Source organism: Colletotrichum lupini, chromosome 9 (genome assembly GCF_023278565.1).
Source record: "Colletotrichum lupini chromosome 9, complete sequence".
NCBI classification, from domain to species: Eukaryota; Fungi; Ascomycota; class Sordariomycetes; order Glomerellales; family Glomerellaceae; genus Colletotrichum; species Colletotrichum lupini.
Genome location: NC_064682.1, coordinates 1,863,369 through 1,886,064, shown reverse-complemented (window position 1 = coordinate 1,886,064; position 22,696 = coordinate 1,863,369). Strand labels below are relative to the sequence as shown.

The window sequence follows — 22,696 nt, the reverse complement described above, 5'->3', positions numbered from 1 at the left end:
CCGCCATTTGCATCTGCAAATCCGGCATGGCACAAAGAAGATGTATTCGGGAAAGCTCGCTCCACGGGACCCCTGTTATCGTGGGATTCGGGAACCGGGGGGTGGGAGGAACGATCTGACAAAGCCTTGGCCAATCCCATCTGCTGCCGTTGCGAGAAGCTCTTGAGCGTTTCGAGGTGACACAAATGATCCAAATTCGTCCTTCTCTCCCTCAACGTTTGACTGAGGGCTTGAACACCTCATCGTCACAAGCGATTGTTAAAATTTGGAGTAGTCAAGGGTCCAAGGCTAGAGTAGAGAAAGGACCCTTCTCGCCGCGCCCTAAGCTGGACCGAACGAAGCTCTAGCAAATGTCCGGTAGTGCGTGATCCGGCTTTGAGCTTTCGAGAATAACGAAGCTACCGTATCGCCGGCCTTTGCGGCCGTTCCAACTAGAGCCGGCAATGAAAGAAACACGAAGCGAAGCCGTCTGGTGCCAGATACATTGGCGCCACCCAATGAGGTTACCATAGTGTTCCAGATGACCTGATTCTTCGTGTTGCGCATCCATGCAAGGCTCAAGAAGAGAGAGAGAGAGAAGCGAGGCAAGGAGGGTAATATCGAGTGTATTTCTTGTCCCTCGGTTCATCGAACAAGAATCGAGGTTCAGGCAGGTAGCTCCTCCATGCACAACACACGGCCGGCCAACTAAGTCCGTAAGCCAATTGACCAGCAGGAGCTGCCAAGACATTGCTTCGAGGGTTTACTCCGTCGCTTGGTTGACGCCCAGGCCCGGAGAGATACCAAGTAGGGTTATAAGTTGAGAACTTATGATGGGGTGAGCAGCTTCCGATGGACCGATGAGTTCCATCTCACCTGCAAGATTTTTTTTCATCTGAGAGACACAGAAAAAGAAAAAAGAAAGAAAAGCATGGTGCAGAATAGCCGCAGACCAGGATCCTCGAACCAGTTGGGATCTCAATCCATCCAGATGCCAGGCAGAGTCGCGACTTGGGAAGCTAGCCCATGCAACGTGTGCATCGAATATCGACCAATGAAGGAGGTTGGTAGGTTATGAGAGGACGTTCGATAGCGCTCGGGGTTTCGACCAGAGGTCCAGGACCAGCGCACACCTCACAAATCCACACAGACTGTTGCCCTGCTAGTCAATTTAACCGCGTGAAACTTGAAACCATCAAAGCCTCTCTTGGTCCGCGGGGTTCGGTACGAGGACGTGGGAATCGGTATGGAGACTCGGAAGGAGGGGAGCTCGAGGGCAATGCGACAAGGCCAAGTTGTGGTCCGGTCTGCCGACGTCCCGGTGGTCGCCTGTGCAGACTCCATAGTAAAATAGTGTAAGCCTGCGTCGGAATCTGTCCTTATGCCACTCCCAGGGAACGCTATGCAGCTAGACGACCAGCTGATGAATGTGTTCTGCAGGTCCTGCAAGATTCCTGCACGACAAGTCAGAAAAAACCTGCCATTGAATATCGTGCATGTAGTTAGTTCTCTGCATCATCCGAAGGATTCGCCAGAGGAGCTACGCGCTTCCCATTGACTGGATGTGAGCTTGTGAAGATCGTTCTGCCCGCACTCTTTCCCCTCCCGTAAACCAGACGGGAAACGTTCTCTATGATGGGACCCGACCCCCTTGGCGCTGCCGTTCCGACTCTCCGGTGCGGCGGTGCCGTCGAACCAGAAAAGAGGCACAGGTTCTGTTGCCGACAGACTCTCCAATGACGAAATCTCGATAGGCAGATGCAGAGTCGTCAAAGTGGGACAGAGGTGGATGCTTGATCCATACTTGGAGTCTGAGCAGGGAAGCCTGGCAAAGAGCCTCCAATATAAAAAAAAAGGCGCGTGTTCTTGATTTAGCTCCGCCCCAGAGAAATGCCGCAGGGAGTCGAGTAGCCAAAGTCAATTGAATATGGCTTTTCCTAACTCGGAGGATCACCGTTGAATGAAGTTTGAATTTCAGTGTGATTCGCGTGCCATCGTAACCCTCACTGTCAATCTCATCACTGTTCCGTTGCCAGTTGGTAGGGGCAGAAGTCAGATACATCCTGGTCTGTCATCTCGCCAGTACGAGTACCCCAGTCCAGAAAACAATCAAGGTAGGACAGATTCCAGAGAGGGTGGTAGATGTGGGAACGAACTGCGCGCCAGTATCATTGGAATCAAGGTTTTGTCCCGGGGACCCCTAAAGCAAAGCTCTGTGGTTGCCCGATCTGTCTCGCATGCGACTCTGGGCGGGAACAGGAGCCAATATGTGGTCGTATTGGTAGGGCAAAGGTTTTGAAGGAGCAAGTCCAGCCTTGACCGTGAGCAGATATTCCCACTTGACTGCAGCGTCCAACGTGTGACGGAACTAGGGAACTGAATCCCACATTGAACTTCGGTTGGTGTTGGGTCCGCTTTTGGCCATGGAGAGGAGACAATGACCGAACCGTGACTGAATAGGATGACGCGGAATCGTGTCCGGTTCGAGGCCATGTCCACTGTCGCAGTCTACGAGGTCAAAAGGGTTTCGCTCTTGTGGTTGCTGTTGTTGAGCTGCTGCTGTTGTCGCTGTGTTGCCGCCGCCCTCTCGTTTTCGTTCATTTTAACGTTTGTTTTTTCCCTTTGAATCTCCATGGTTCATTTCCATTCAAGACACTGATTGCGGCGATGATGTCCCATTTCGTCTTCGCGTGTCCACCCTAGTGAGAGTTTGCACAGATTGTGCAATGAGCATCGAACATCGGAATAACTTTAACCTGCAACTGGGATCCCCGGACGGATCTCCAGCGCATGGCGGACGTAGTATGGCGTGAGCAGGGCTAAGTCTCCCAACGACATTCAAAACTTTCGCATGTTGATGGCTCTTTTTTTCCTCTCCTAGTGTCAGAGACTGATTGGTTGCCATGCGACAAATGAATAGACGATCCTCTGCAGGTCGTCGCGTGCGTCCTACGGCTGACGCGATTACATGCAGCTGCGCGAAACATTACACGCTGTTCGTCCATCTCCGCAAGTCGCGTCGATGGCCAAGGGTACCCAGCTCGATGCTCAGTGATCCGCGGCTCCCCATTCGCTGCTGTTGGTTAGACTAGACTCTGTGATGCTTTTCAGCTGGCCAATGTCAAATTGAGACTTTGGGTTTCATCCATTTTCGGCAATGTAATGTCGGTGACGGCGGTGGCAATAAAGACGTATTTCGATAGAGCATTCCGTCTACAGCTACGGATGGAGCATCAAGAATTGCCGTTTTGCCCGTTTGTCTCAGCCGACTCCACGGTGTCAGGTCAATCGGCGATGTTATCCATGCTGTCGGGACTTCAAAAGAGAGACAACAACAAGTCTGAGTCGGTCTTTGAAGGACGCTGAAATATCGTTCTTCCGGGAAAATTTGACGGAGAGAAGTTTTAGATCGTGCCATTTGATTGCCTCCTTCTGAATTAAAGAGCAACCAGCATTTGGTGAATGCAGGTGGAGTTCACTTCCTCTTTGCACCTGCCTTATTGACAGTGCCGTAGTGTTGTTGCAATACATTTCATTGGTCCAAATGCTGAGACATTAGCCTGGAGTCACTGGACCCTGCTAAGGTGACATAAGCAGCCTTAGAGGACGTCTTCCCGGGCCGAGCTTTATTCCGATTTAGACATCCGAGCCCGGGCAGGGCACTTGATTCAAGGTCCACATTTTGAGGCCTGTCGTGAATATCGCATCTAGATCACAAGTGAAGTCGTCATAAGGCAGTTGCAATAGCCTAGCAAAGTGACAGTATACTGGGCTTGCTGCTATCTCATTTGTCTCACGTCAAGTCGACTGTCGCAGAGCCAACAGCTTTGCATCGCTGACAGATTCGTTGAAGCAAATTTCTACCACCACCGCCACCACGAACTTACAACTTTTTGAGTAGCAACGATGGATGCGGAGATTAGAACCGTCTTGCCGAACATCGACCCGGTGCTCTCCGAGTACTCGGTCGGATACCTGACTCACGCATCGACCATCTACTCGGACGAGGAAGAGCAGTCTGGCGTCTCACCTCTCGCCGAGGCAGCCGCTACCGTCACCGAGTTATTGCTCTCTGCCTCTGGAAAGCCTGACGCTAAGCTCCAGGAGAAGATTGAGAAACTCGTTGAGAAATGGGTTGAGAAGTACACCGAGTCGAATGGAGGATTGCGAAGCGGCCCTTTGGCCGTCAGGCGCCTTGATGAGACTTTCCAAGTCAGCTCTCAGCGGAACATGTCTTCCACTCTGGCCGTGTCAACGGGAGCTGTCGATCTTGAGTCTGCAAACGCTCGCAAGGTCGAATCAAAGGTTGATCGAAAGAAGCTGGAAAAGGCCGAGCGCAAGATTGCAGCCAAGCAGCAGAAGAAGACCTTCAAGACGGTTGAGTATGAGGCTTCCAGATTGCTCGACGAGCCTGAGTCTACTCAATCATACGAGGAATTCTACATGGCTGTCAACCCTCTCCAGATGGGTGGTTCTGGCGCGAACAAGACCAAGGATATCAAGTTGGACAACATCGATGTCTCCATTGGTGGCCTGCGTATCGTGACCGATACGGACTTGACCCTTTCTTATGGTCACAGGTACGGTCTTGTTGGACACAACGGTGTTGGTAAATCTACGCTTCTTCGTGCTCTGTCTCGCAGAGAGCTGCCAATTCCGCCTCACATTACCATTCTCCACGTCGAACAGGAGGTAAGAGTGAACTTCGGCCACTCTCAACTCTGTTGTATACTGATATTTGCGTAGCTTACTGGTGACGACACCCCTGCGATCCAAGCTGTTCTTGATGCCGACGTGTGGCGCAAGGTTCTTCTCAAGGAGCAGACTGTAAGTGATACGCAGTTATAATTATCTCTGAAAAGTGCCATCATGCTGACAACCTTGTAGGAAATTACTCAGAAGCTGGCAGAGATCGAGACCCAACGTGCGGGCATGGCCGATACTTCGGCCGATGCCGCCAGACTTGACAAGGAAAGAGAAGCTCAAGACGGCAGGCTCGGTGACATCCAGGGCAAGCTTGCCGAGATGGAGTCCGACAAGGCCGAGTCAAGAGCCGCAAGTATTTTGGCTGGTCTCGGTTTCTCTGCCGAAAAGCAACAGAATGCCACCAAGACCTTCTCAGGTGGTTGGCGTATGCGTCTGGCGTTGGCCAGAGCCTTGTTCTGCGAACCTGACCTGCTGCTTCTCGACGAACCGTCCAACATGTTGGACGTCCCCTCTATTGCTTTCCTTGCCAACTACCTCCAAGGATATCCCAGCACGGTTCTCGTGGTTTCTCACGACAGAGCTTTCCTCAATGAGATTGCGACAGATATCATTCACCAACACTCGCAGCGTCTCGACTACTACCGCGGTGCCAACTTCGAATCCTTCTACGCTACTCGCGAGGAACGCAAGAAGACTGCGAAGAGAGAATACGAGAACCAAATGGCCCAAAGAGCCCATCTTCAGGCCTTCATCGACAAGTTCCGCTACAACGCGGCCAAGTCTTCCGAAGCCCAGTCACGTATCAAGAAACTCGAGAAGATGCCAGTACTCGAGCCGCCCGAGACAGAGTACAGCGTGCAGTTCAAGTTCCCTGATGTCGAGAAGATGTCGCCTCCTATCATCCAGATGACAGGCGTGACATTTGGTTACACGAAGGAGAACATCTTGCTGCGCAACGTGGATCTCGACGTGCAGCTAGACTCTCGTATCGGTATCGTCGGACCCAACGGTGCGGGTAAGACAACTATTCTCAAGTTGTTGATCGGAAAGCTGTCGGCCACTTCGGGTATCATTTCGCAAAACCCCCGTCTGCGCGTCGGCTTCTTTGCCCAACATCACGTCGATGCTCTGGATTTGACGATGAGTGCGGTTGGCTTCATGTCCAAGGAGTACCCTGGCCGGACGGACGAAGAGTACCGCAGACAACTGGGTGCCTTTGGCATCACGGGCACGACAGGTCTGCAGAAGATGGCGGTTCTTTCCGGAGGTCAAAAGTCGCGTGTGGCGTTTGCTTGCCTTGCCTTGACCAACCCGCACATCTTGGTTCTTGACGAGCCTTCTAACCATCTCGATATCGAGGCGATGGACGCGCTCGCTACGGCCTTGCAAGAGTTCCAGGGTGGCGTTCTGATGGTTTCTCACGACGTCACCATGTTGCAGACAGTGTGCACCTCTCTCTGGGTGTGTGATGGAGGCACTGTTGAGAAGTTCCCAGGCGACGTTCAGGCCTACAAGAAGAGAATTGCAGCTCAGGCCGATGCGGCTGGTGTTGTCAAGGCTCATTAAGGGAATATGTCGTGGCCATGATAGTCTACGTAGCTACCATTGTTCCGCAAAATATGATGCCTCGATCGTCAGTCACCTATTCTTTCAGTGATGAGTGCACTTTGTGAACTTTATGAAGTCGATCTGCGTTTGATAGCTCTCAGGCACACCGTTAGCTCATTTGGCAGTGATGGAGCCCCCCTTGCAAATGTTGAGCTCCACTGGCAATTTAGCATTTTCGGTCAGTGCTTGGGGATCAGTGCCGAGCAATCTATGTAATGCCATTCATATCGGTACGTAGGCTCTGTGTTTGACGTTGGCTTTTGGTAGGGCTGCCCGGTGCCGCACCTGCCCCGATTGTTAGAGAGTCCGTGGCTTCCCGAAGCTCAGCACCACTACCTACAGTTCATGCCTTGGATTCCCGGGTTTCTGATGGAGATGGTTGGCACCTTATCTGGACGTGTCGTTGGATGTTTGGATCCCTCAGCAGATAGTCGGTCACCCCGGGTCTCGGATCGGAAAGAACAGAGGAGACGAAATACAGGGGACCTGAAGGTACGTACTTGCTGTAGTCGCGCTGTCTGCCAATCTGCTGTCACCTCAACTCATTCAACCCCACTTCCAATTGGTGTTTGGGGGGAGACACTGGGGGGCACTGGGGGCCACTAGGACGGCCACTTGGGGAGACTTGGGTGGTGGTAGGCGGGTGCCTTGCACTGGTCTTTCCCCAATCGGGGTCGTGCACGGGCCCAACTAGCACCACACAGTAAACAAGCGAGCTGCACCCCTTCCCTCTGGCCTGTCGCTGGCCTGTCGCTGGCCTGTCTTCTGGGCGTCCACCGAGCCGTGGCGGTGAACAAAATCACATCCACCCGCAAACAAAAATCAACAACCTCCTCCCCTACCTAACCACACCTTACCTCGCCCAATCCTCCACAACAACCCTTTCGCCTTGAAGCTTCGCCTAGCTCTCGAGCACTCTCTTCGTCTTCTTCATCGTACATCGCCGGCCAACTTAGCTTCAGAGCTTTCCATCATTCAAAATGCGTGAGATTGTAAGTCGCTCTCTCCCATCAACAACAATTCTGCGACGCGTCGGAATGGCCACTATTTCGGGGTAGCCCCTGAGCGTACCCCGCCGATATTCCCACCCAAGCCATGCTCGCCAAACATGGCCCGACTTGCATCTCCAACGCTTCTGTCATGGGAAACATTCCGCTGACCATTGATTGTTTTCTCGCAATAGGTTCACCTTCAGACCGGCCAGTGCGTAAGTATCTCCTCATCTCAACCCAACAAGCCAGAGTGCGGGGCTAACTTCTTTGAACAGGGTAACCAGATTGGTGCTGCCTTCTGGTGCGTAGCCAACCGCCAACGACGCGGCGATTTCGATATTTGACACGATCTCGAACTGACCTTGATACAGGCAGAACATCTCTGGCGAGCACGGTCTCGACAGCAATGGCGTGTATGTCACTTGTCCTCCAGTGCGGCATCCTCATGGACCCAGCAGCTAATCACACCACAGGTACAACGGCACTTCCGAGCTCCAGCTCGAGCGCATGAGCGTCTATTTCAACGAAGTTTGTTATCCTAGTCCCCCAGTGTGCAGGCAATCCTATTGACGAATGCTGACCTTCTCACCCAACCAGGCCTCCGGCAACAAGTACGTTCCTCGCGCCGTCCTCGTCGACTTGGAGCCCGGTACCATGGACGCCGTCCGTGCCGGTCCCTTTGGCCAGCTTTTCCGCCCCGACAACTTCGTCTTTGGCCAGTCCGGTGCCGGCAACAACTGGGCCAAGGGTCACTACACTGAGGGAGCTGAGCTCGTCGACCAGGTTCTCGATGTCGTCCGTCGCGAGGCTGAGGGCTGCGACTGCCTCCAGGGCTTCCAGATCACCCACTCCCTTGGTGGTGGTACCGGTGCCGGTATGGGTACCCTCCTGATCTCCAAGATCCGTGAGGAGTTCCCCGACCGCATGATGGCCACCTTCTCCGTCGTTCCCTCTCCCAAGGTTTCCGACACCGTTGTCGAGCCCTACAACGCCACCCTCTCCGTCCACCAGCTGGTCGAGAACTCCGACGAGACCTTCTGCATTGACAACGAGGCTCTCTACGACATCTGCATGCGTACCCTCAAGCTCTCCAACCCCTCCTACGGCGACTTGAACCACCTCGTTTCCGCCGTCATGTCCGGTGTCACCACCTGCCTGCGTTTCCCCGGTCAGCTGAACTCTGACTTGCGCAAGCTCGCCGTCAACATGGTTCCTTTCCCCCGTCTCCACTTCTTCATGGTCGGCTTCGCTCCCCTGACCAGCCGTGGCGCCCACTCCTTCCGCGCCGTCAGCGTTCCCGAGCTCACCCAGCAGATGTTCGACCCCAAGAACATGATGGCTGCCTCTGACTTCCGCAACGGTCGTTACCTGACCTGCTCTGCCATCTTGTAAGTGCCACACGACGATGACCCTAGAATATAAGCAAATGCTAACTTTGTCGTTCCCAGCCGTGGTAAGGTCGCCATGAAGGATGTTGAGGACCAGATGCGCAACGTTCAGAACAAGAACTCGTCCTACTTCGTCGAGTGGATTCCCAACAACGTCCAGACCGCCCTTTGCTCCATTCCTCCCCGCGGCCTCAAGATGTCTTCCACCTTTGTCGGTAACTCTACCGCCATCCAGGAGCTCTTCAAGCGTGTCGGTGAGCAGTTCACTGCCATGTTCCGTCGCAAGGCTTTCTTGCATTGGTACACTGGTGAGGGTATGGACGAGATGGAGTTCACTGAGGCTGAGTCCAACATGAACGATCTCGTCTCCGAGTACCAGCAATACCAGGATGCTGGTGTTGACGAGGAGGAGGAGGAGTACGAGGAGGAGGTCCCTCTTGAGGAGGAGGTTTAAGCGCAGTTCAATCGCACTGTCACTATAACCTGACACTACGCCAACCCACCTGTGGTGGCATTTCGCTTCGCGATTCTGGCTTATTGCTGGAAATGGGCTTCTAGATATACCTCTCTTAGTAGTTCGCCTGACGTATCAAATGAGTACGAAGAATCAGAGATTACTCTGTACAAATTACTGGCACAAACAACACCATCATTCAACCCCTTACTCTTATGACACTTGCCAATTCTACGAAAAAAGAATGAATTTCCTAGACTCGAAAGCCATGAGAAGCAATGAGCTTGAGCTACCTAACCATACGTTCCAGCCGTAATAACCTTAGGTACCTTAGTTTTCCTCTCGAGCTAAGCAGGGGCCAATCGGAAGTACCCAGATTGTGGATCGCGCATCGCTGACTAAGACGTGGAAAAGTTGCTGAGGGTCTCCAATTCCAATTGTCGAGGAGCACCTGAGCGAGCGCGCCATTGGGAGGTGTGTTGTAGCTTGCCAATCTCTCCGACGAAACGAACAATGCTGGCCTCCAGGACGGCATTGAGGCGGGCATTTGCCGCCTCGCCGGCCACGACGATACCAGCCTTCCTTGTGCCAGCTCTTCAACAGCAGCAGCAGCAACCTCGCCAGTTCTCCTCGACGCCGACACGAAACTCCAAGCTCGGGCGGACGCCGGTCTCGATCCCACCGGGCGTGAAGCTGGCTATTAGCGAGCCGAAGCTGAAGAAGGATCCGACGAGCTACTTGAAGGTTTACAAGAGGACGGTTACCGTTACGGGGCCTCTGGGTACGTTTCTTTGGTGGTGTCCATTCGAGAAAGGGGGTGATGGGAGACTGCAAGGAGCTTAGGCTAATGCTGGATTTGTTGTTTTGCTACAGGAGAATTGGATCTCGAGATCCCGCCTTTTCTGAAGATTGATTACGATGTCGAGGGCAGCACGGCGATTCTCAGCGTGGAGGACTCGAACATCAAGGAGCAGAGCGAGATGTGGGGTGAGTTTCTTTACCATTTTTTGCCGTCTTTTCCCTTCCCTCTCCTTCACTGCCCTCTTCAAGGAAGCTCAAGCTTGCCTTCTCGGCTTCAGCGAGAGTCGAGTCACATCCCAATTGACTGAACGCGCTTTGCTAACTACTCTGAACCTCAAACAGGCACGACATGGGCCTACCTCCAGCGCTACATCATGGGCGTCTCCGAAGGCCACACGGCGATCCTCCGCCTCGTCGGCATCGGCTACCGCGCGAGCGTCGAGCAGCGCGGCCGCCTGGAAGAGTTCCCCGGACAGAAGTTCCTGTGTCTGAAGCTCGGATTCACGCACCCGGTCGAGATGGGGATTCCGCGCGGCGTGAAAGTCACGGCGGCGAGCCCGACGCGTATCCTGCTCGAGAGCATCGACCGCGAGCTGATGATGAGCTTCGCGGGAAGAGTGCGCAAGTGGCGGCCGCCGGAACCGTATAAGGGCAAGGGCGTGTTTATCGATGACCAGACGATTAAGCTGAAGCAGAAGAAGATCAAATAGACGATTTCGCTGCGCGGACGGTTGGGGTTGGGGTGGGAACGGGGAGAGTATGGGATGTGGTGTGGCACTTCTTTGGGCTTTGGTACCGAGTCGACTGTTGTTGTGGTGTGTCGATGGCAGAGCTTCTGGAGGGCTGTGTATAGCTGTATATCACTGTACGGGGATGGGAAAAGAGAAAAAAGAGACAAACAATGTACACTATTTATCTGCTGGTTCTCCAAGACAGCCGAGGAAAAATCGCAAAATCCAAAAAGTCCAAAACTTCTTTCACATTTTTTTTACTATTATACTTTTCCAAGACTTTTTGCTTAGCTAGATTTCGAGCTCAACACCTCTTGGACAACCTTTAACACCTCGCCGTGCACCGCAGCCGGCGCGGCAATAACACCCTTATTGTTGGCCAGCGTCCGTCCGACGGCAAAGTCCAACCTCTTGCCCTGGATATCCGTAACCTGACCACCGGCCTCGCGCACAATGAGGTCGCCGGCCGCGTGGTCCCAAATCTTTTCCTGGTACGTCGCCTTGACGGGCAGACGGAGGTAGATGTCGCCGGCACCGCGGGCAATGGAGCCGTATTTGCTCTGGCTGTCCATGCGGACGCTGGGCTTGGTGATGCCGAGCCTGGCAGCGATCTGGGCCTGGTCGTCGTGCGCGCTGTGGCCGGCCTCGACGCTCTCGCAAAAGGTGGCGGCGGAGAGATCGGTGACGGGCTTCATGGAGATGGGGCTGCCGGAGGCGATGGCGCTGGTGCGGAGGGGCCGCGAGGTGGCGCCCTGGCCGAGGACGGCGGAGAAGATGACGCCGTAGCCCGTGTCGTCGTTTGCGTTGGAGCCGATGTCGGCGGCGAGGGGCGCCTTGTCGTCGACGGGGAGGTTGGGGCAGCCGAGGACGCCGACCTTGACGTCGCCGTCGACCATGAGGGCCAGGCAGACGGCGTACTGGCCGCCGCGGAGGAAGCCCTTTGTGCCGTCAATGGGGTCAATGGCCCAGATGCGGCCGGCGGCGCCGCCCTTGCTGTTCCCTTGGTCGATGATGTCCATCATGCTCTCGGCGGAGGCGATGCCGCCGCCGAGGGAGGCTTCAGCGGCGGCGTCGTCGAGCTGGGTGGTCTTTACGAGGTCCCATATCTGGTCGCGGAGCTGGGGTTCGGAGCGCAGCTGGGCGGCCTCCTCCTCGGCGACGATCTCGTCGTCGGGGAAGTGGTGGCGGAGGGCGGCGATGATGAGGGCCTGGGCGCCAAAGTCGCCAATGGTGACGGGGGACTTGTCGTTCTTGTCGACGGTACCCTTTGCCTTTTCGTGGAAGACGCGCTTGGTGAGGATGGAGGCGCGCTGGACGGCCAGCTGGGCCACCTCGAGCTCCTTTGCGTAGGATGACATGGCGGGTTGTGAGTCTCTCTTTGTCGAGGAAGACGAGGAGGAAGAGAAGAGGGTCGTGGTGGTGGTGAGAGGGAAGAAGTGGCTCGAGAGGAGGGAGAGCCGGGGAAGAGCTCGTAGAGATAGGATAGCCAGGGTCACGACGAGGACGGAGGAGATGAGGAGGAAGGGCACGAAAGAGAGACGGGAGGTGGGTTCCTGTCTTGTTTTGTTGTTTCCGCTTGATGGTCGGACCTTGGAGGGCATGGAACTCTAGACGTAAGACGGGAGGTCGAAGGCGGTTTGTGTGGATGCGCAATGTGGATGTGGATAGTGGAGGAGGGGGAAAGTTGTGTCTAGGAGGCAAAGCTCCTTGGTTCCTGGCTCACTCTATGGCTCCAGCATGTGTTTAACATGGCGGCTGTTGCGTCATGGGATGGGCCATTGTGGACGCACAAACGAGTCAATTCGCCCAGAAGGCCAACTTGGACGCCTGAAGGTACCTTAGTAGGTATCCGTAGAGCTGCAGTGTCACGTCGTTATTTTTTTTTTACCGCCCTCCACTTATTGTTTCTGTGGATAAGATCGGTATTGGAAAAATGCCAGTGAAAAATCAGACTTGAAGAAAAGATGCTCAAATGTGGTAAGCATTTGCCATAACTAGAGCTGCAAGTGCTCTGTCAAGGAGGGGTCGAGAATCCAGAGTCAGGACCCCTCCATCCGTGCTTGCTGCCGGTGCCGGCGCCGGGCCGTGGATGCGACCGATAGCCGTCCACGGGTAATAGCTCAGGTTGGCTTCCTTGCCTTATGTAATATAAGCATTTGGGGCCTTTCTAGGGTACCTGGGGCCGGCTGTATTCAAATTTCCATTGAAAGTGCCTGAGGTGAGGTTCCAAGGCAAGAACCTGCCCGAAAGTCTATGTAAGCTGCAGCAGGGCCCGCCTGGGACGGGACCCACATTAACACCCGCTGAGCGCATCGGGAGAGCTCCAACGAAAGGAGGACCCCGGCCTCGGATTTCGATGCTCACAATGCAAAGCTTCAATCCAAAAAATCCCGTTGCATCTTCACCACCACCAACACCTCAACCACCACCACCACATACTCCTTCGCCATTGCTTTCATCTTCTCCGCATACCCCTCAAGCGCCCGAACAGTGGCAAATCAATAGAGCAAAACAGCCAAAATGACCACAGTCCCCCACCTCCGCTCCCTCTACCGCTCCCTCCTCCGCGAGCTCCCGCCCCGACCCGTCCTCGCCCGCGAGCGCTCGGCAATCCACAACCGCCTGCGCACCAGCTTCGCCGCAGCTCCCGTCGCCGTAAAGGAAGACTCGTCCCGCGCCGCGGCCGACGCCGCAGAGGCCGAGCAATTCGCCGCCTACCTGCGCGCCCAGCGCACCTACGTCACGCTCCTCGAGCGCTACAACCCGGGCATGAACATGGACGAGGAGGAGCGCGTGCGCTTGACGGCGCGGAGGGTCGGCATGGATCTGCCCAAGGAGTTTAGGGACCGGTTGCAGAATAAATAAAGCGCCCGTTCTGACTGCTATCGATGGTGGGATGAAGTCTTTTTCTGACTGAGAGGGGGGGGGCGAGAGTGTGTGGCCCTTCAGGATCGAGATGGATGGGTTGAGGAGGTGACCGCGATGAATGGGCCAATGGATCGATTACGAAGCTCGGCTCTACGAAATTGTATTGGAGAAGCTGTCGACTAGAAGTGAGGGAGATGCGATCAAGGAAATCCTCGATGGGGGATGCAGAAGCACAAGATCGAGGGACGGCGACCATCCCTCCACTCTTGGAAGAAGGTGCCGTGTTTATAAATGTAATATAATGGGCGTTTGGGTGGGAAAGTTGTTGTACGAAACTTAACGGGGCGCAGAGAACATCACTCAAAGACAGAGAGGAAAAAATACATGAAAAAACACTACGATTCACTTTGGAAATACCGTTTGAAAATCTCATGCCGTTCAATATCATGTCTTCGTGCCATGTCTAGCTAATTCCTGGTTCACAAAAAACCTCCTACCAAGAGTTTTCTTGAAAATATATACAAGAAGTGTAAATAAGAGTCGTTATACGCAAAGGGGTATCAACGTCTTCGTCGCCGTGAAGATATATAAGAAAGTAAATCATACCCAGCCTCTTCATGTTCTCCTCTCTCGTCTATTGAAAAGCTCATTTAGACGCTGCCGACACCGCCCTCCTCCAAAGTCTCATCCCACCCGCCCGTCTCGAGCAAATACTCTCCCAACATCTGCTTCACATTCTTGATATTCTCACCCAGCGCACTCGTCCACTGGTCCTGCACGACGCGGACCTTTTCCTTCAAGTCGTCCGTCAGCATGCGTCCCTCCTCGTCGCGAAGACGCTGCGCGCGCGCATCGCGCTCCTCGGCGGTAAACTCCCTGCCCCGCCCGTCGTCCATCTCGTTCTGCACAACCTTTGCCTTTGCGTGCGTGACGGCCTCCTTGACCTCATGTAGCAGACACAAGAGGTTCGTCTGCGACTCGATGAACTGGTACGTGCTCTTCCCCGTGTGCAGGAGCAGGCTGAAGAGGTACTGCAGCGGATGCCGGCGGTATGACGGGTTCTCGTCGTACTCGGCCGACGGGATCTGGATGTGCAAGGCCTCCGGGTCGGCGGGGGCGATCTTGTCGAGCAGCCTACACAGCGGCGGCGCAATGTCCCAAAAGGCGGAGAGCTGCACCTCAACGCCGCGCATGACATTGCGCTCCATGACGGCCTGGAACTCCTGCGTGCGCGCAAACACCTCGTGCGCGAAAGCCAGCTGCCGCTTCGCGGCGTCCTCGGCAAAGAAGGCGACGGCGTTTTGGAGCTTCTCCTCGTTGCCGGCCAAGCGGTACGGCGTGAGGACGACGTCGCGGTAGCGGTTATTGCGGTCCGTGAGGACGTCAAAGATGGCGCGGTGCAGCATCTCTCGCGCCTCAAAGATCCATTTGAGGAGCGTCAGCTTCTCCAGGAGCTCAGGCTTGTCGTCGCCTTCTTCCTGGGGCATGTCGGCGGCGCTAGCGACGTCGTCGAAGAGCCCTCCCGCCAGCTTGTCGAAGAGGGTTGTGGCCTGGGCGATGCGGCCGGTGATGAGGTCGTTTAGGGGCATGACGACCTGGCTTTGAAACTGCTCAAACTCTGTCTTGCCCAGCTCCTTCTGCTTCTCCTTCTCGGCTGCCACCGAATCATCTTCGATGGTCGACGCATCGGCAAACGAAATGTTGCCGGCGTTGATTTCCTGCTGTAAATTGGAGCGTAAAGCATTTCGCCTCTCAATGGATGCCTTTGCGGCTTCCTCGCGCTTCTTCGTGCTGGTGACATGGAATCTTTCTTTCGTAGTTTCAATCTGGGAGAGGTCGCTGATCTGGCGAACGGCTACTCTAGTCTCGGTCAATTCTGGATGGTTATTGTTGACGGCTGGATGATGACGAGGATACGGCGGCGGAAGGGTCACCAGTCGAGAGACGTCTAGGTGGGCTGGGTTCGGCGTCGTGGGCGAAGCTGATGAGCCAAGGGATTCCGATGAATACCGGAGTGGTTGCGGTGTGACCACGGGCTCCATCTCATGCCAGCCCGTCTTTTCGGGAGGATACTCGCCCGAAGACCTCGGGTTACTGGGGCCCGCTTGCGGGCTGTCCTCCCATTGCAAGGCTTCGTGGGCTTCTTTTGGCACGCCCATGTACTTGGACTCTCTCTTGGACCTCTCGACAAATTTTCCTCCTGCCCCTGAAGAGTCTGCCTCCCACCATCTACTGGCAGGTCGGCCTCGGGAATCTCCATCATCATGGTTGTCACTCACGCTGAGACTCAATATCGGAGAGAGCGACGGCATGTAGTTGGAAGAGTAATTTGGGTTATTTGCCGATGGCGCAATGGGCGAGCCCGGAACGTTGGCTGATGTAGGAGCGGAGCTGGACTCCCCGGGCGTCTCGCGATAGACCGAGTTCATCGATCCGCGATGGGATCGCGTAGGTTCGGATGACTGGGGCGTCCACTCAGCCTGTGAAGTTGCCGACTCACGCCGTGTAACCATGGGACGGAAGAGATCCCTCGTCAGATCAAAGATCTCCGAGCCCATAGCGCCGATGGCAGAGGAATACCTTTCTCGCCTGATCCTGGACTCGTTCACGATGAAATCGGCAAACATGCGAACCCGCTCAGCATCGGTGGCGGCAGTAGATTCTTGGGTAGCGAATGCCTGGAACCGCTCAATTGTTTCGCAGCAAAACTGATCCGCAGTTTGCGTGATGACAATATGCTTTGTGGATGAGATGGATGCTGATGGAGGGCCCTCAGCGGGTGTCATTGAGCTGAATCTTGTTTGAGAGCTCGATGCCGATCGAGTCTGCGGCGGCGGTGTTGGCAGCGCCTTTGGTAAGACGCTTGGCGATCCATCCATCATGGGCGTGCCCTTTGACGGATGAGGTGAGAATGGCGGTGTTGCCGCCTCAATTCGACTGCGTGACGATGACGACCCGGGTGCCCGCGGCGTAGTCGAGTGTTCGTCAGTTCGAGGCGTGTCGTTCGATGTCCGTCCCCCGCTTCTTGGTCCTGATCTGTTGATCGTCAACCTACGTGAAAGCGTGTTCTCATTGGGAACAACAATGTCGTTGAGCTGGACTGGGTTGATGGTCCCATCTATCGAGTTATGCGGTCTGGTCCGGCTCTCAGCTCGGCGCTGAACGATGGTCTTGTCGTGGCGGACTGCTCTCGCCCGACTTAGACTGCCACCAGAGCTCAATGCGCCGGAATTGCTTGATTCTCCGGTCTGTGTAGAGCTCGCAGCACTAGCAGTATCGATAGTTAACTTTGGAGAGTGTCTCCGTTGTGATGAGCTACTAGGTTCCTCGGGCTGATCAACCCAGTCTGCAGGAGTCGGAGGTACTGGTCCAAGGGCTGTAACGCCGGTTGGCGGAGGGCGCCTTGTGGGCGGTGAAGCCACGGGTGTAGTTGTTCTCGGCCCGCTCTGCACGCTCTGTGACCGAGACGAAGCTGGTGGTGGGACTGGAGGTGGCGGCGGGAGGGGCATTCCTGGTTCCCATCTTGACTGGGACGCCGAACGTGAGCGAGCTGAAGTCGGTGTCTCAACTGCGCTTGCGGAAGCAGCTCTTCGAGCACCGGGCGGGCCGTGTGATGAGTTCGGGTCATTGTGATGTGGCATTGGATGTGGGATCTGGATCTGAAGAGGGGTTGGCCTTGATAACGGCATAGGCATAGGCGGCATCGGCTCTGGAGGACTTGATTCTTGGGGCTCTCTGCTCCGTCTCAGGGAATGAAAACCGAAGCGCCTTTCGCGTGAGCTTGTCCGACCTCCGGCTCCAGGTGGGGGAGGGAACGATGTGTTTGTTGAGGGCTCCGGGGACGGCCTATGAACATTTGTGGGAGGAATTCGTGCTGCCGAAGTATTCGCCGCTGGTGAGGACTCGAAGAAGCCGCTCGGTGGTCGTTGGCTTCGCGGTGGACTATACGGAGGCGGAGGTAATGGTGATCCTATGGAGGCTGGTCAGCAAAGCCGGCCAGGCCCAATGCAAATTTGGGTCAACAGATACCTTGCTCAGGGAACTGGTGTGATTGATGAGACCTTTCGGACCCGGCAGCAGGTGAAGCTATCCATTCTTGTGGGTTATAAGGCTGTATTGCGCTTGCAGGAGTGTGGGCAGCCGAGTGTAAGTGCGATGAGGACACTGCTGACAGCGGCGTGTTGACCTGATTGTGGTATGCACCCAAAGACTGAGTTAAAAGCGGATTGAGACCCTGGCGCAACCGGGTTGGATCGCGAGAATTGTTCATTGTAAGCCAAATGGCCACCCGCTGAGCTGAGCAACTCCCGGCGACGTCAGAAACTTGAGATGGTTGTGGACTCGGAGTGACACCGGAGTCGGTTCGAGGAGATGAGGACGACTTAGACCCTCACTGGGGTTAAGGATACCTCAGCCAGCAACTTGCCGGCCTCTTTCGCACTTCTTCCACTCTTTACCAGCCCATTCAACTTGACTGATGGAAAGCCGATCTCATGTCGAGGAACACACCGCACAACCGAGAGGACGGACAGGCAGCCGGCAGTAAGGTCGTGTCACACCTAGGAGGGGGAGGGCGCGGCTGAAGCGAAAGTGAACAAAAGTTTGGGTGGGAGGACGCAGAAGATAAAAGAGATGGTCATGTCTAGGTCGGGTCTGCTGCAATGTGGTCAACCTCCTGCATAAGAGGTACATACATCCCACCCCACGTACAGGAGGGTACCGGGGTTGCTGGCTCGCTCCTGGCTCACGCTTGATCGCCCGCCGACAGAATTGCACCCCTGTGGCACCCCTACTCTTGGGTGGCCCAGATTCAAGACATTGGGGTGAGAAGCAGGAGGGGCATGGAAAACAGCGGGCTCTCGGGAGCACGAGGAAACGACAGGAATAGCAGCCGGGTCCCGGAGCAAAAGCGCAATGGTGGATCTCAAGGCCGGGACTAAAGGCAGTTGATGCTCGGCGCTGAGTTGTTGCAACTTGCAGCAAACATAGCGACTAGCTCGTTTCCCGACTTCGGTGCAGAGCACATATGTACCTCATAGCGGGAGCCGACACATGACAGGGTATTGAGCTAATTCGAAAGGGTGTCAAGATATGGATGGGTACGAAGTACGTTCGCCCATTCGCGAGGGGCAGCACTTGCTTGCTTGCGGCATGGGGTTGTGAAAGCGAGCCGGACAGCAAAGTGCGGAAAGGCCAGCAACATCCCATGTGGCTGTCGCGACTGCATGACAGGCCTGCAGATGCCGACAAAGCTAAGGTGCTGCTATCCGCGTTGCTGTTGTCTCGTCTCAGGTCCGTCGCTGCAGTTCTTCTCTGGTTTTCTTCTCCCACTTGAGAATGATGAAATGGCGTGGTACTGCTACGACCATCATCAGCCGGGACGGCATACTAGAAGGTAGGAAGGCATAAAGCCCAGAGTCAGGGTCGCAGTACTGAGCATTGTCGACCCGACATAGCAAGCGGACCTTATCACAGTACACCCGAGCAAGAGACAACCAACGAGAAGAGGCGAGCATGGAACATAGCATACGCAAAGCTCGTAGCGACCTGCCACGGCCCAACAAGAGGAAAGATGAGTGAGCATCGCGCCAGGGTCCGGTCCAAAATGGCCTGTCATTTTGATGGGGCCAAGAGAAGAGACTCGTGGAGACGTTGGTAGGCGGCCGTATCGATTGGTTGGTTTTCTCGTGGGAGGTCATTCTATTCTTGGAAGCATACTTAGACCCTGGCTAGTCAAAGAGATGTCTGGGGTTGTGATTGGTTGATGGTGCTGTGAACAGAACGCGGAGGTGATTGTCGGCGCTTAAAATGCCCTTCGATTTGCTCGACAGTCTGAAAGACTTCCGTTGCTCTCCCGGCCCTACTTCCTCTCCGCGGCCGCCGCCCGCCCGATGAAGCTGGACGAGTGATTCGGTCGTTGGCTGGCAGCCTTGATGGAAAGCAGGCATTAGCGTTGAGCAAGCTTAAGTCCTAGTCAAGAGCCAGACCTCGGGAGTCTTCCTCACCGACTTATTGCTTGTTTGGAACTTTGGCCGTCTTTGGAGTTTATATCGAGGTGGCTGGGCCCTGTCCTGTAATCGAACAGGGTTGAGGTACCAGATAGCTTCCACGTGAATGAAGAAACCTCCTGTGGATACGTGAAGCTGCGGGGTTGGATGCAAAGAACAGGCATGGAAGTTCTAAATATTGCTCAAGGCCCGTTTGCTTGGAACCAATATGGCTTTGCGGAGTATCCAAGAACTGAGAATGGAAGTATTCGATGCCATCGAGCATATTTTGGACTGCAAGAATCTTGAATAGTGCATCGATCATCTGCTTTCTCATTACCGTGTAACGAGGCAATTTAGCAAGCATCGGCACTGCGGCACCCGGACAGTCGAGCAGGTATCATCCGTTGAGATCCCGTCCTTAGGCCTCTTCACGGTGACATCGTGTGAACGCAACGGTCAGAACGCAATCACTCAATGGCATCGCGGACTGCAGATGACCCTGCCCCAAATAGCACGGAAATAGTAGGCCAAGAGCGGACGTTGGCCGCGTGGGAGCGACCACATCCGGCTTCTAGAAAATGGCCTGGAAGGCACTCAGGTTTTGCATCGGCCTGCCGCCTGCAAGCCAGCTGTTTCATATACTATGGTCTGGTTTGAATGGAGAGCAAGTGGTGTTTGCCGTTCCGTGACCTGGACTTGCTTGCAGCTGTAGGTATCGTAAGCGAGACCTTATTGAATCACAGCTTTCTTTTCCCGTTTGATGTTCCAGACGATGGAAAAATAAGTATGTAGATGAGTCGCATTCGGATTGATAGAAAGACTTTGTGACAAATAGTTTGCCTGATGAGCCGACGTCTGCAGTCCCATGTATCGGCTCCGATATATCTCGTCTAAGGTAGTTCATCCAAGGATCTGGTACAACATGAGGGGGAAAGAAGAAAGCTGTAGTGCAGCGACGCAGTATGCCCTTTGCCCTGAAACTATTGCCAGCTGAGACAAACAAAAAAGGAGTTGAGCAATCCGAACCGAGCATGTGGGCTCGTCTTTTCGTGGATTTGTGGTACGCAACATTGATCTGGACGAATGATGAACATGTGCAATTTGCAAGACTACTGAATGAGTACCAACAATACCATGGCAAGCACAGGCCAATCTCGGTCTGCCAATTTGGTGACCTTGAACAGGCAGGTCGGGCACGAGCAAGTGGAATGCAAGGTGGGGTTCAGCCGCAACTACGGGCAAACCAATCGGCCGACGATTTACCGCCCAGCCCACCTCGCAGCGGAGAGGCCGTCAGAATTCTAGAGCTTTCTTTCAAAAGAGGTCCCGCGCTCAGATTTAATCCCATCTTCCTTTTCTTTCCATACGCAACGCTTCCTTGGACATGACACTCCAACGCGCCAATCCGCACTGAGGTAAGGACTGACCCCCAATCTCACCCCTTCTTTATCTACCCCGCGCCTTTTTTCTTTCCATCTTCTCCCAATATGATGATACACCAGCTGGCACCAGTCATAGAGTGATTTGTACTCCCTTATTGATGAAAAACGCTGCGGTCTATTGACCAACCACTGATCCGGGACAAACCGACAATTTATTTGTTTACTTCTTCAACCCACGAAACATCGCGACGCATATACTTGTTCCTTTGCTAACCTTGCCATTGGAATCTTTAACAGACACCCATTTCCTACCTCGCAGCCTGAATCAGAAACCGAGTCACCGCCGACAAGATGGTCCTCCACAACCCCAACAACTGGCATTGGGTCAACAAGGATGCCTCGGCCTGGGCGAGACAGTACCTTGAGGAGAGCTTGGCGAAAGTCGAGACTACCGATAGCGGTGTCACGGCAAAGATTAGCAAGGTTGTGAGCATGGATGGCGACGTCGACGTTAGCCAGAGGAAGGGAAAGGTCATCACCATTTACGATGTTAAGCTCGTTCTAGAATACACCGGTAGGTCCATCAATGCAAGCACATGTGTTTCACATCCCGTAAAAAACCTCGTTCAACCGACTATCTCTGCCTGACATTGTACCATTTTTGTGAAGTCGTGTGTTCTGGAGCCTCGCTAACGTAGCGCAGGCACCACTGCCGACGAGGCTGAGGTCTCTGGCACCATCACCGTTCCTGAGGTCGCCCACGACACTGAGGAGGATGAGTTTGTGGTGGGTCTCTCTCTTGTGAAATCTCTGCATTGTCAAAAGGCCACCCCGTTTTACTGAGACTTTGCCTGCCTGATAGTTTGACATCGACATCTACTCCGACTCCAAGGAGAAGCAGCCTGTCAAGGACCTCGTCCGCTCCAAGCTCGTGCCGGAGCTCCGCAAGGAGTTCCTCAAGCTGCCCGGAGCCTTGATCGCCGAGCACGGCAAGGACATCCAGCATGCCCCCGGATCCAACCCGTCCAGCGGCTTCTCGACCCCCAAGTACCAGGCACAGAACACGACGGCCAAGTCCACCACCGCCTCGACCAGCGTCAAGGGTAGCTCCGGCAAGGTCGTCAACACCATGACCCTGACCGACACCGCCGAGTTCCGCACCACGGCCGAGGAGGCATACCAGACCTTTGTCGACCCCGCCCGCATCGCCGCCTTCACCCGCGCGCCGCCCAAGGTCTTCCAGGGCGCCATCAAGGGCGCAAAGTTTGAGCTGTTTGACGGAAACGTCACGGGCGAGTACCTCGAGCTCAGCGCCCCCAAGAAGATTGTCCAGAGCTGGCGCCTGAAGCAGTGGCCCGAGGGCCACTTCTCCAAGCTCAGCATCGAGTTTGACCAGAACGACGTCGACCACGTCACGCTGATGCGTGTCAACTGGGACGGCGTCCCTGTGGGCGAGGAGGAGGCCACGAAGCGTAACTGGCAAGAGTACTACGTCAACAGCATCAAGCGCACATTTGGGTATGTCTCTACAAGTTACATCAATCTTGCTGAGATCACATTCTAACGTTCGTTGTTCCCTAGATTCGGCACCATTCTGTAAGCGTGAAAACGTTTGAAGACGAGACTTTGGACACTCGGTGGCAACGTCAAGCCAATTTTTCTGCTTGAGAAGTGGAAGAACTTCCTGCAGGCGACTGGCTGACACGCACAAACGGTATGGAGAGTTCTGCGGCATGCATCATTAGATCCTCAGACTGGCTTTACAAGCCCTGAGTAGCTGGGGCGTCTGAAGTTCC

At 54.8% G+C, this 22,696-nt stretch overlaps 8 protein-coding genes across 8 annotated transcripts; 6 read left to right on the top strand and 2 right to left on the bottom strand.

Annotated features, from left to right (window-relative positions):
- Positions 1 to 3,885: 3,885 nt before the first annotated feature.
- Positions 3,886 to 6,252, top strand: CLUP02_16460 (ABC transporter; the record flags this gene model as incomplete). The annotated part of the gene is made up of 3 exons (XM_049295382.1): positions 3,886 to 4,671; positions 4,726 to 4,806; positions 4,867 to 6,252. The coding sequence occupies 3 exons, from the start codon at positions 3,886 to 3,888 to the stop codon at positions 6,250 to 6,252; spliced, it is 2,253 nt and encodes a 750-aa protein (XP_049152529.1).
- Positions 6,253 to 6,421: 169 nt separating this feature from the next.
- Positions 6,422 to 7,140, top strand: CLUP02_16459 (uncharacterized protein; the record flags this gene model as incomplete). The annotated part of the gene is made up of 3 exons (XM_049295381.1): positions 6,422 to 6,524; positions 6,596 to 6,786; positions 6,934 to 7,140. The coding sequence occupies 3 exons, from the start codon at positions 6,422 to 6,424 to the stop codon at positions 7,138 to 7,140; spliced, it is 501 nt and encodes a 166-aa protein (XP_049152528.1).
- A 134-nt stretch (positions 7,141 to 7,274) lies between these two features.
- Positions 7,275 to 9,128, top strand: CLUP02_16458 (beta-tubulin; the record flags this gene model as incomplete). The annotated part of the gene is made up of 7 exons (XM_049295380.1): positions 7,275 to 7,286; positions 7,478 to 7,501; positions 7,562 to 7,587; positions 7,658 to 7,699; positions 7,760 to 7,814; positions 7,884 to 8,674; positions 8,735 to 9,128. 7 exons carry the CDS (start codon positions 7,275 to 7,277, stop codon positions 9,126 to 9,128), a joined length of 1,344 nt encoding a protein of 447 aa, XP_049152527.1.
- Positions 9,129 to 9,641: 513 nt separating this feature from the next.
- On the top strand, positions 9,642 to 10,639 carry CLUP02_16457 (ribosomal protein L6; the record flags this gene model as incomplete). Its single annotated transcript, XM_049295379.1, has 3 exons — positions 9,642 to 9,909; positions 10,002 to 10,115; positions 10,272 to 10,639. 3 exons carry the CDS (start codon positions 9,642 to 9,644, stop codon positions 10,637 to 10,639), a joined length of 750 nt encoding a protein of 249 aa, XP_049152526.1.
- A 308-nt stretch (positions 10,640 to 10,947) lies between these two features.
- CLUP02_16456 (3',5'-bisphosphate nucleotidase) lies at positions 10,948 to 12,261 on the bottom strand (the record flags this gene model as incomplete). Its single annotated transcript, XM_049295378.1, has 1 exon — positions 10,948 to 12,261. One exon carries the CDS (start codon positions 12,259 to 12,261, stop codon positions 10,948 to 10,950), a length of 1,314 nt encoding a protein of 437 aa, XP_049152525.1.
- Positions 12,262 to 13,180: 919 nt separating this feature from the next.
- Positions 13,181 to 13,525, top strand: CLUP02_16455 (FMC1 protein family; the record flags this gene model as incomplete). The annotated part of the gene is made up of 1 exon (XM_049295377.1): positions 13,181 to 13,525. The coding sequence occupies one exon, from the start codon at positions 13,181 to 13,183 to the stop codon at positions 13,523 to 13,525; it is 345 nt and encodes a 114-aa protein (XP_049152524.1).
- Positions 13,526 to 14,178: 653 nt separating this feature from the next.
- CLUP02_16454 (uncharacterized protein) lies at positions 14,179 to 17,993 on the bottom strand (the record flags this gene model as incomplete). The annotated part of the gene is made up of 3 exons (XM_049295376.1): positions 14,179 to 17,498; positions 17,558 to 17,832; positions 17,986 to 17,993. The coding sequence occupies 3 exons, from the start codon at positions 17,991 to 17,993 to the stop codon at positions 14,179 to 14,181; spliced, it is 3,603 nt and encodes a 1,200-aa protein (XP_049152523.1).
- Positions 17,994 to 21,251: 3,258 nt separating this feature from the next.
- Positions 21,252 to 22,673, top strand: CLUP02_16453 (uncharacterized protein; the record flags this gene model as incomplete). Its single annotated transcript, XM_049295375.1, has 5 exons — positions 21,252 to 21,474; positions 21,604 to 21,686; positions 21,763 to 22,432; positions 22,482 to 22,496; positions 22,573 to 22,673. 5 exons carry the CDS (start codon positions 21,252 to 21,254, stop codon positions 22,671 to 22,673), a joined length of 1,092 nt encoding a protein of 363 aa, XP_049152522.1.
- Between the last annotated feature and the right edge of the window lie 23 nt (positions 22,674 to 22,696).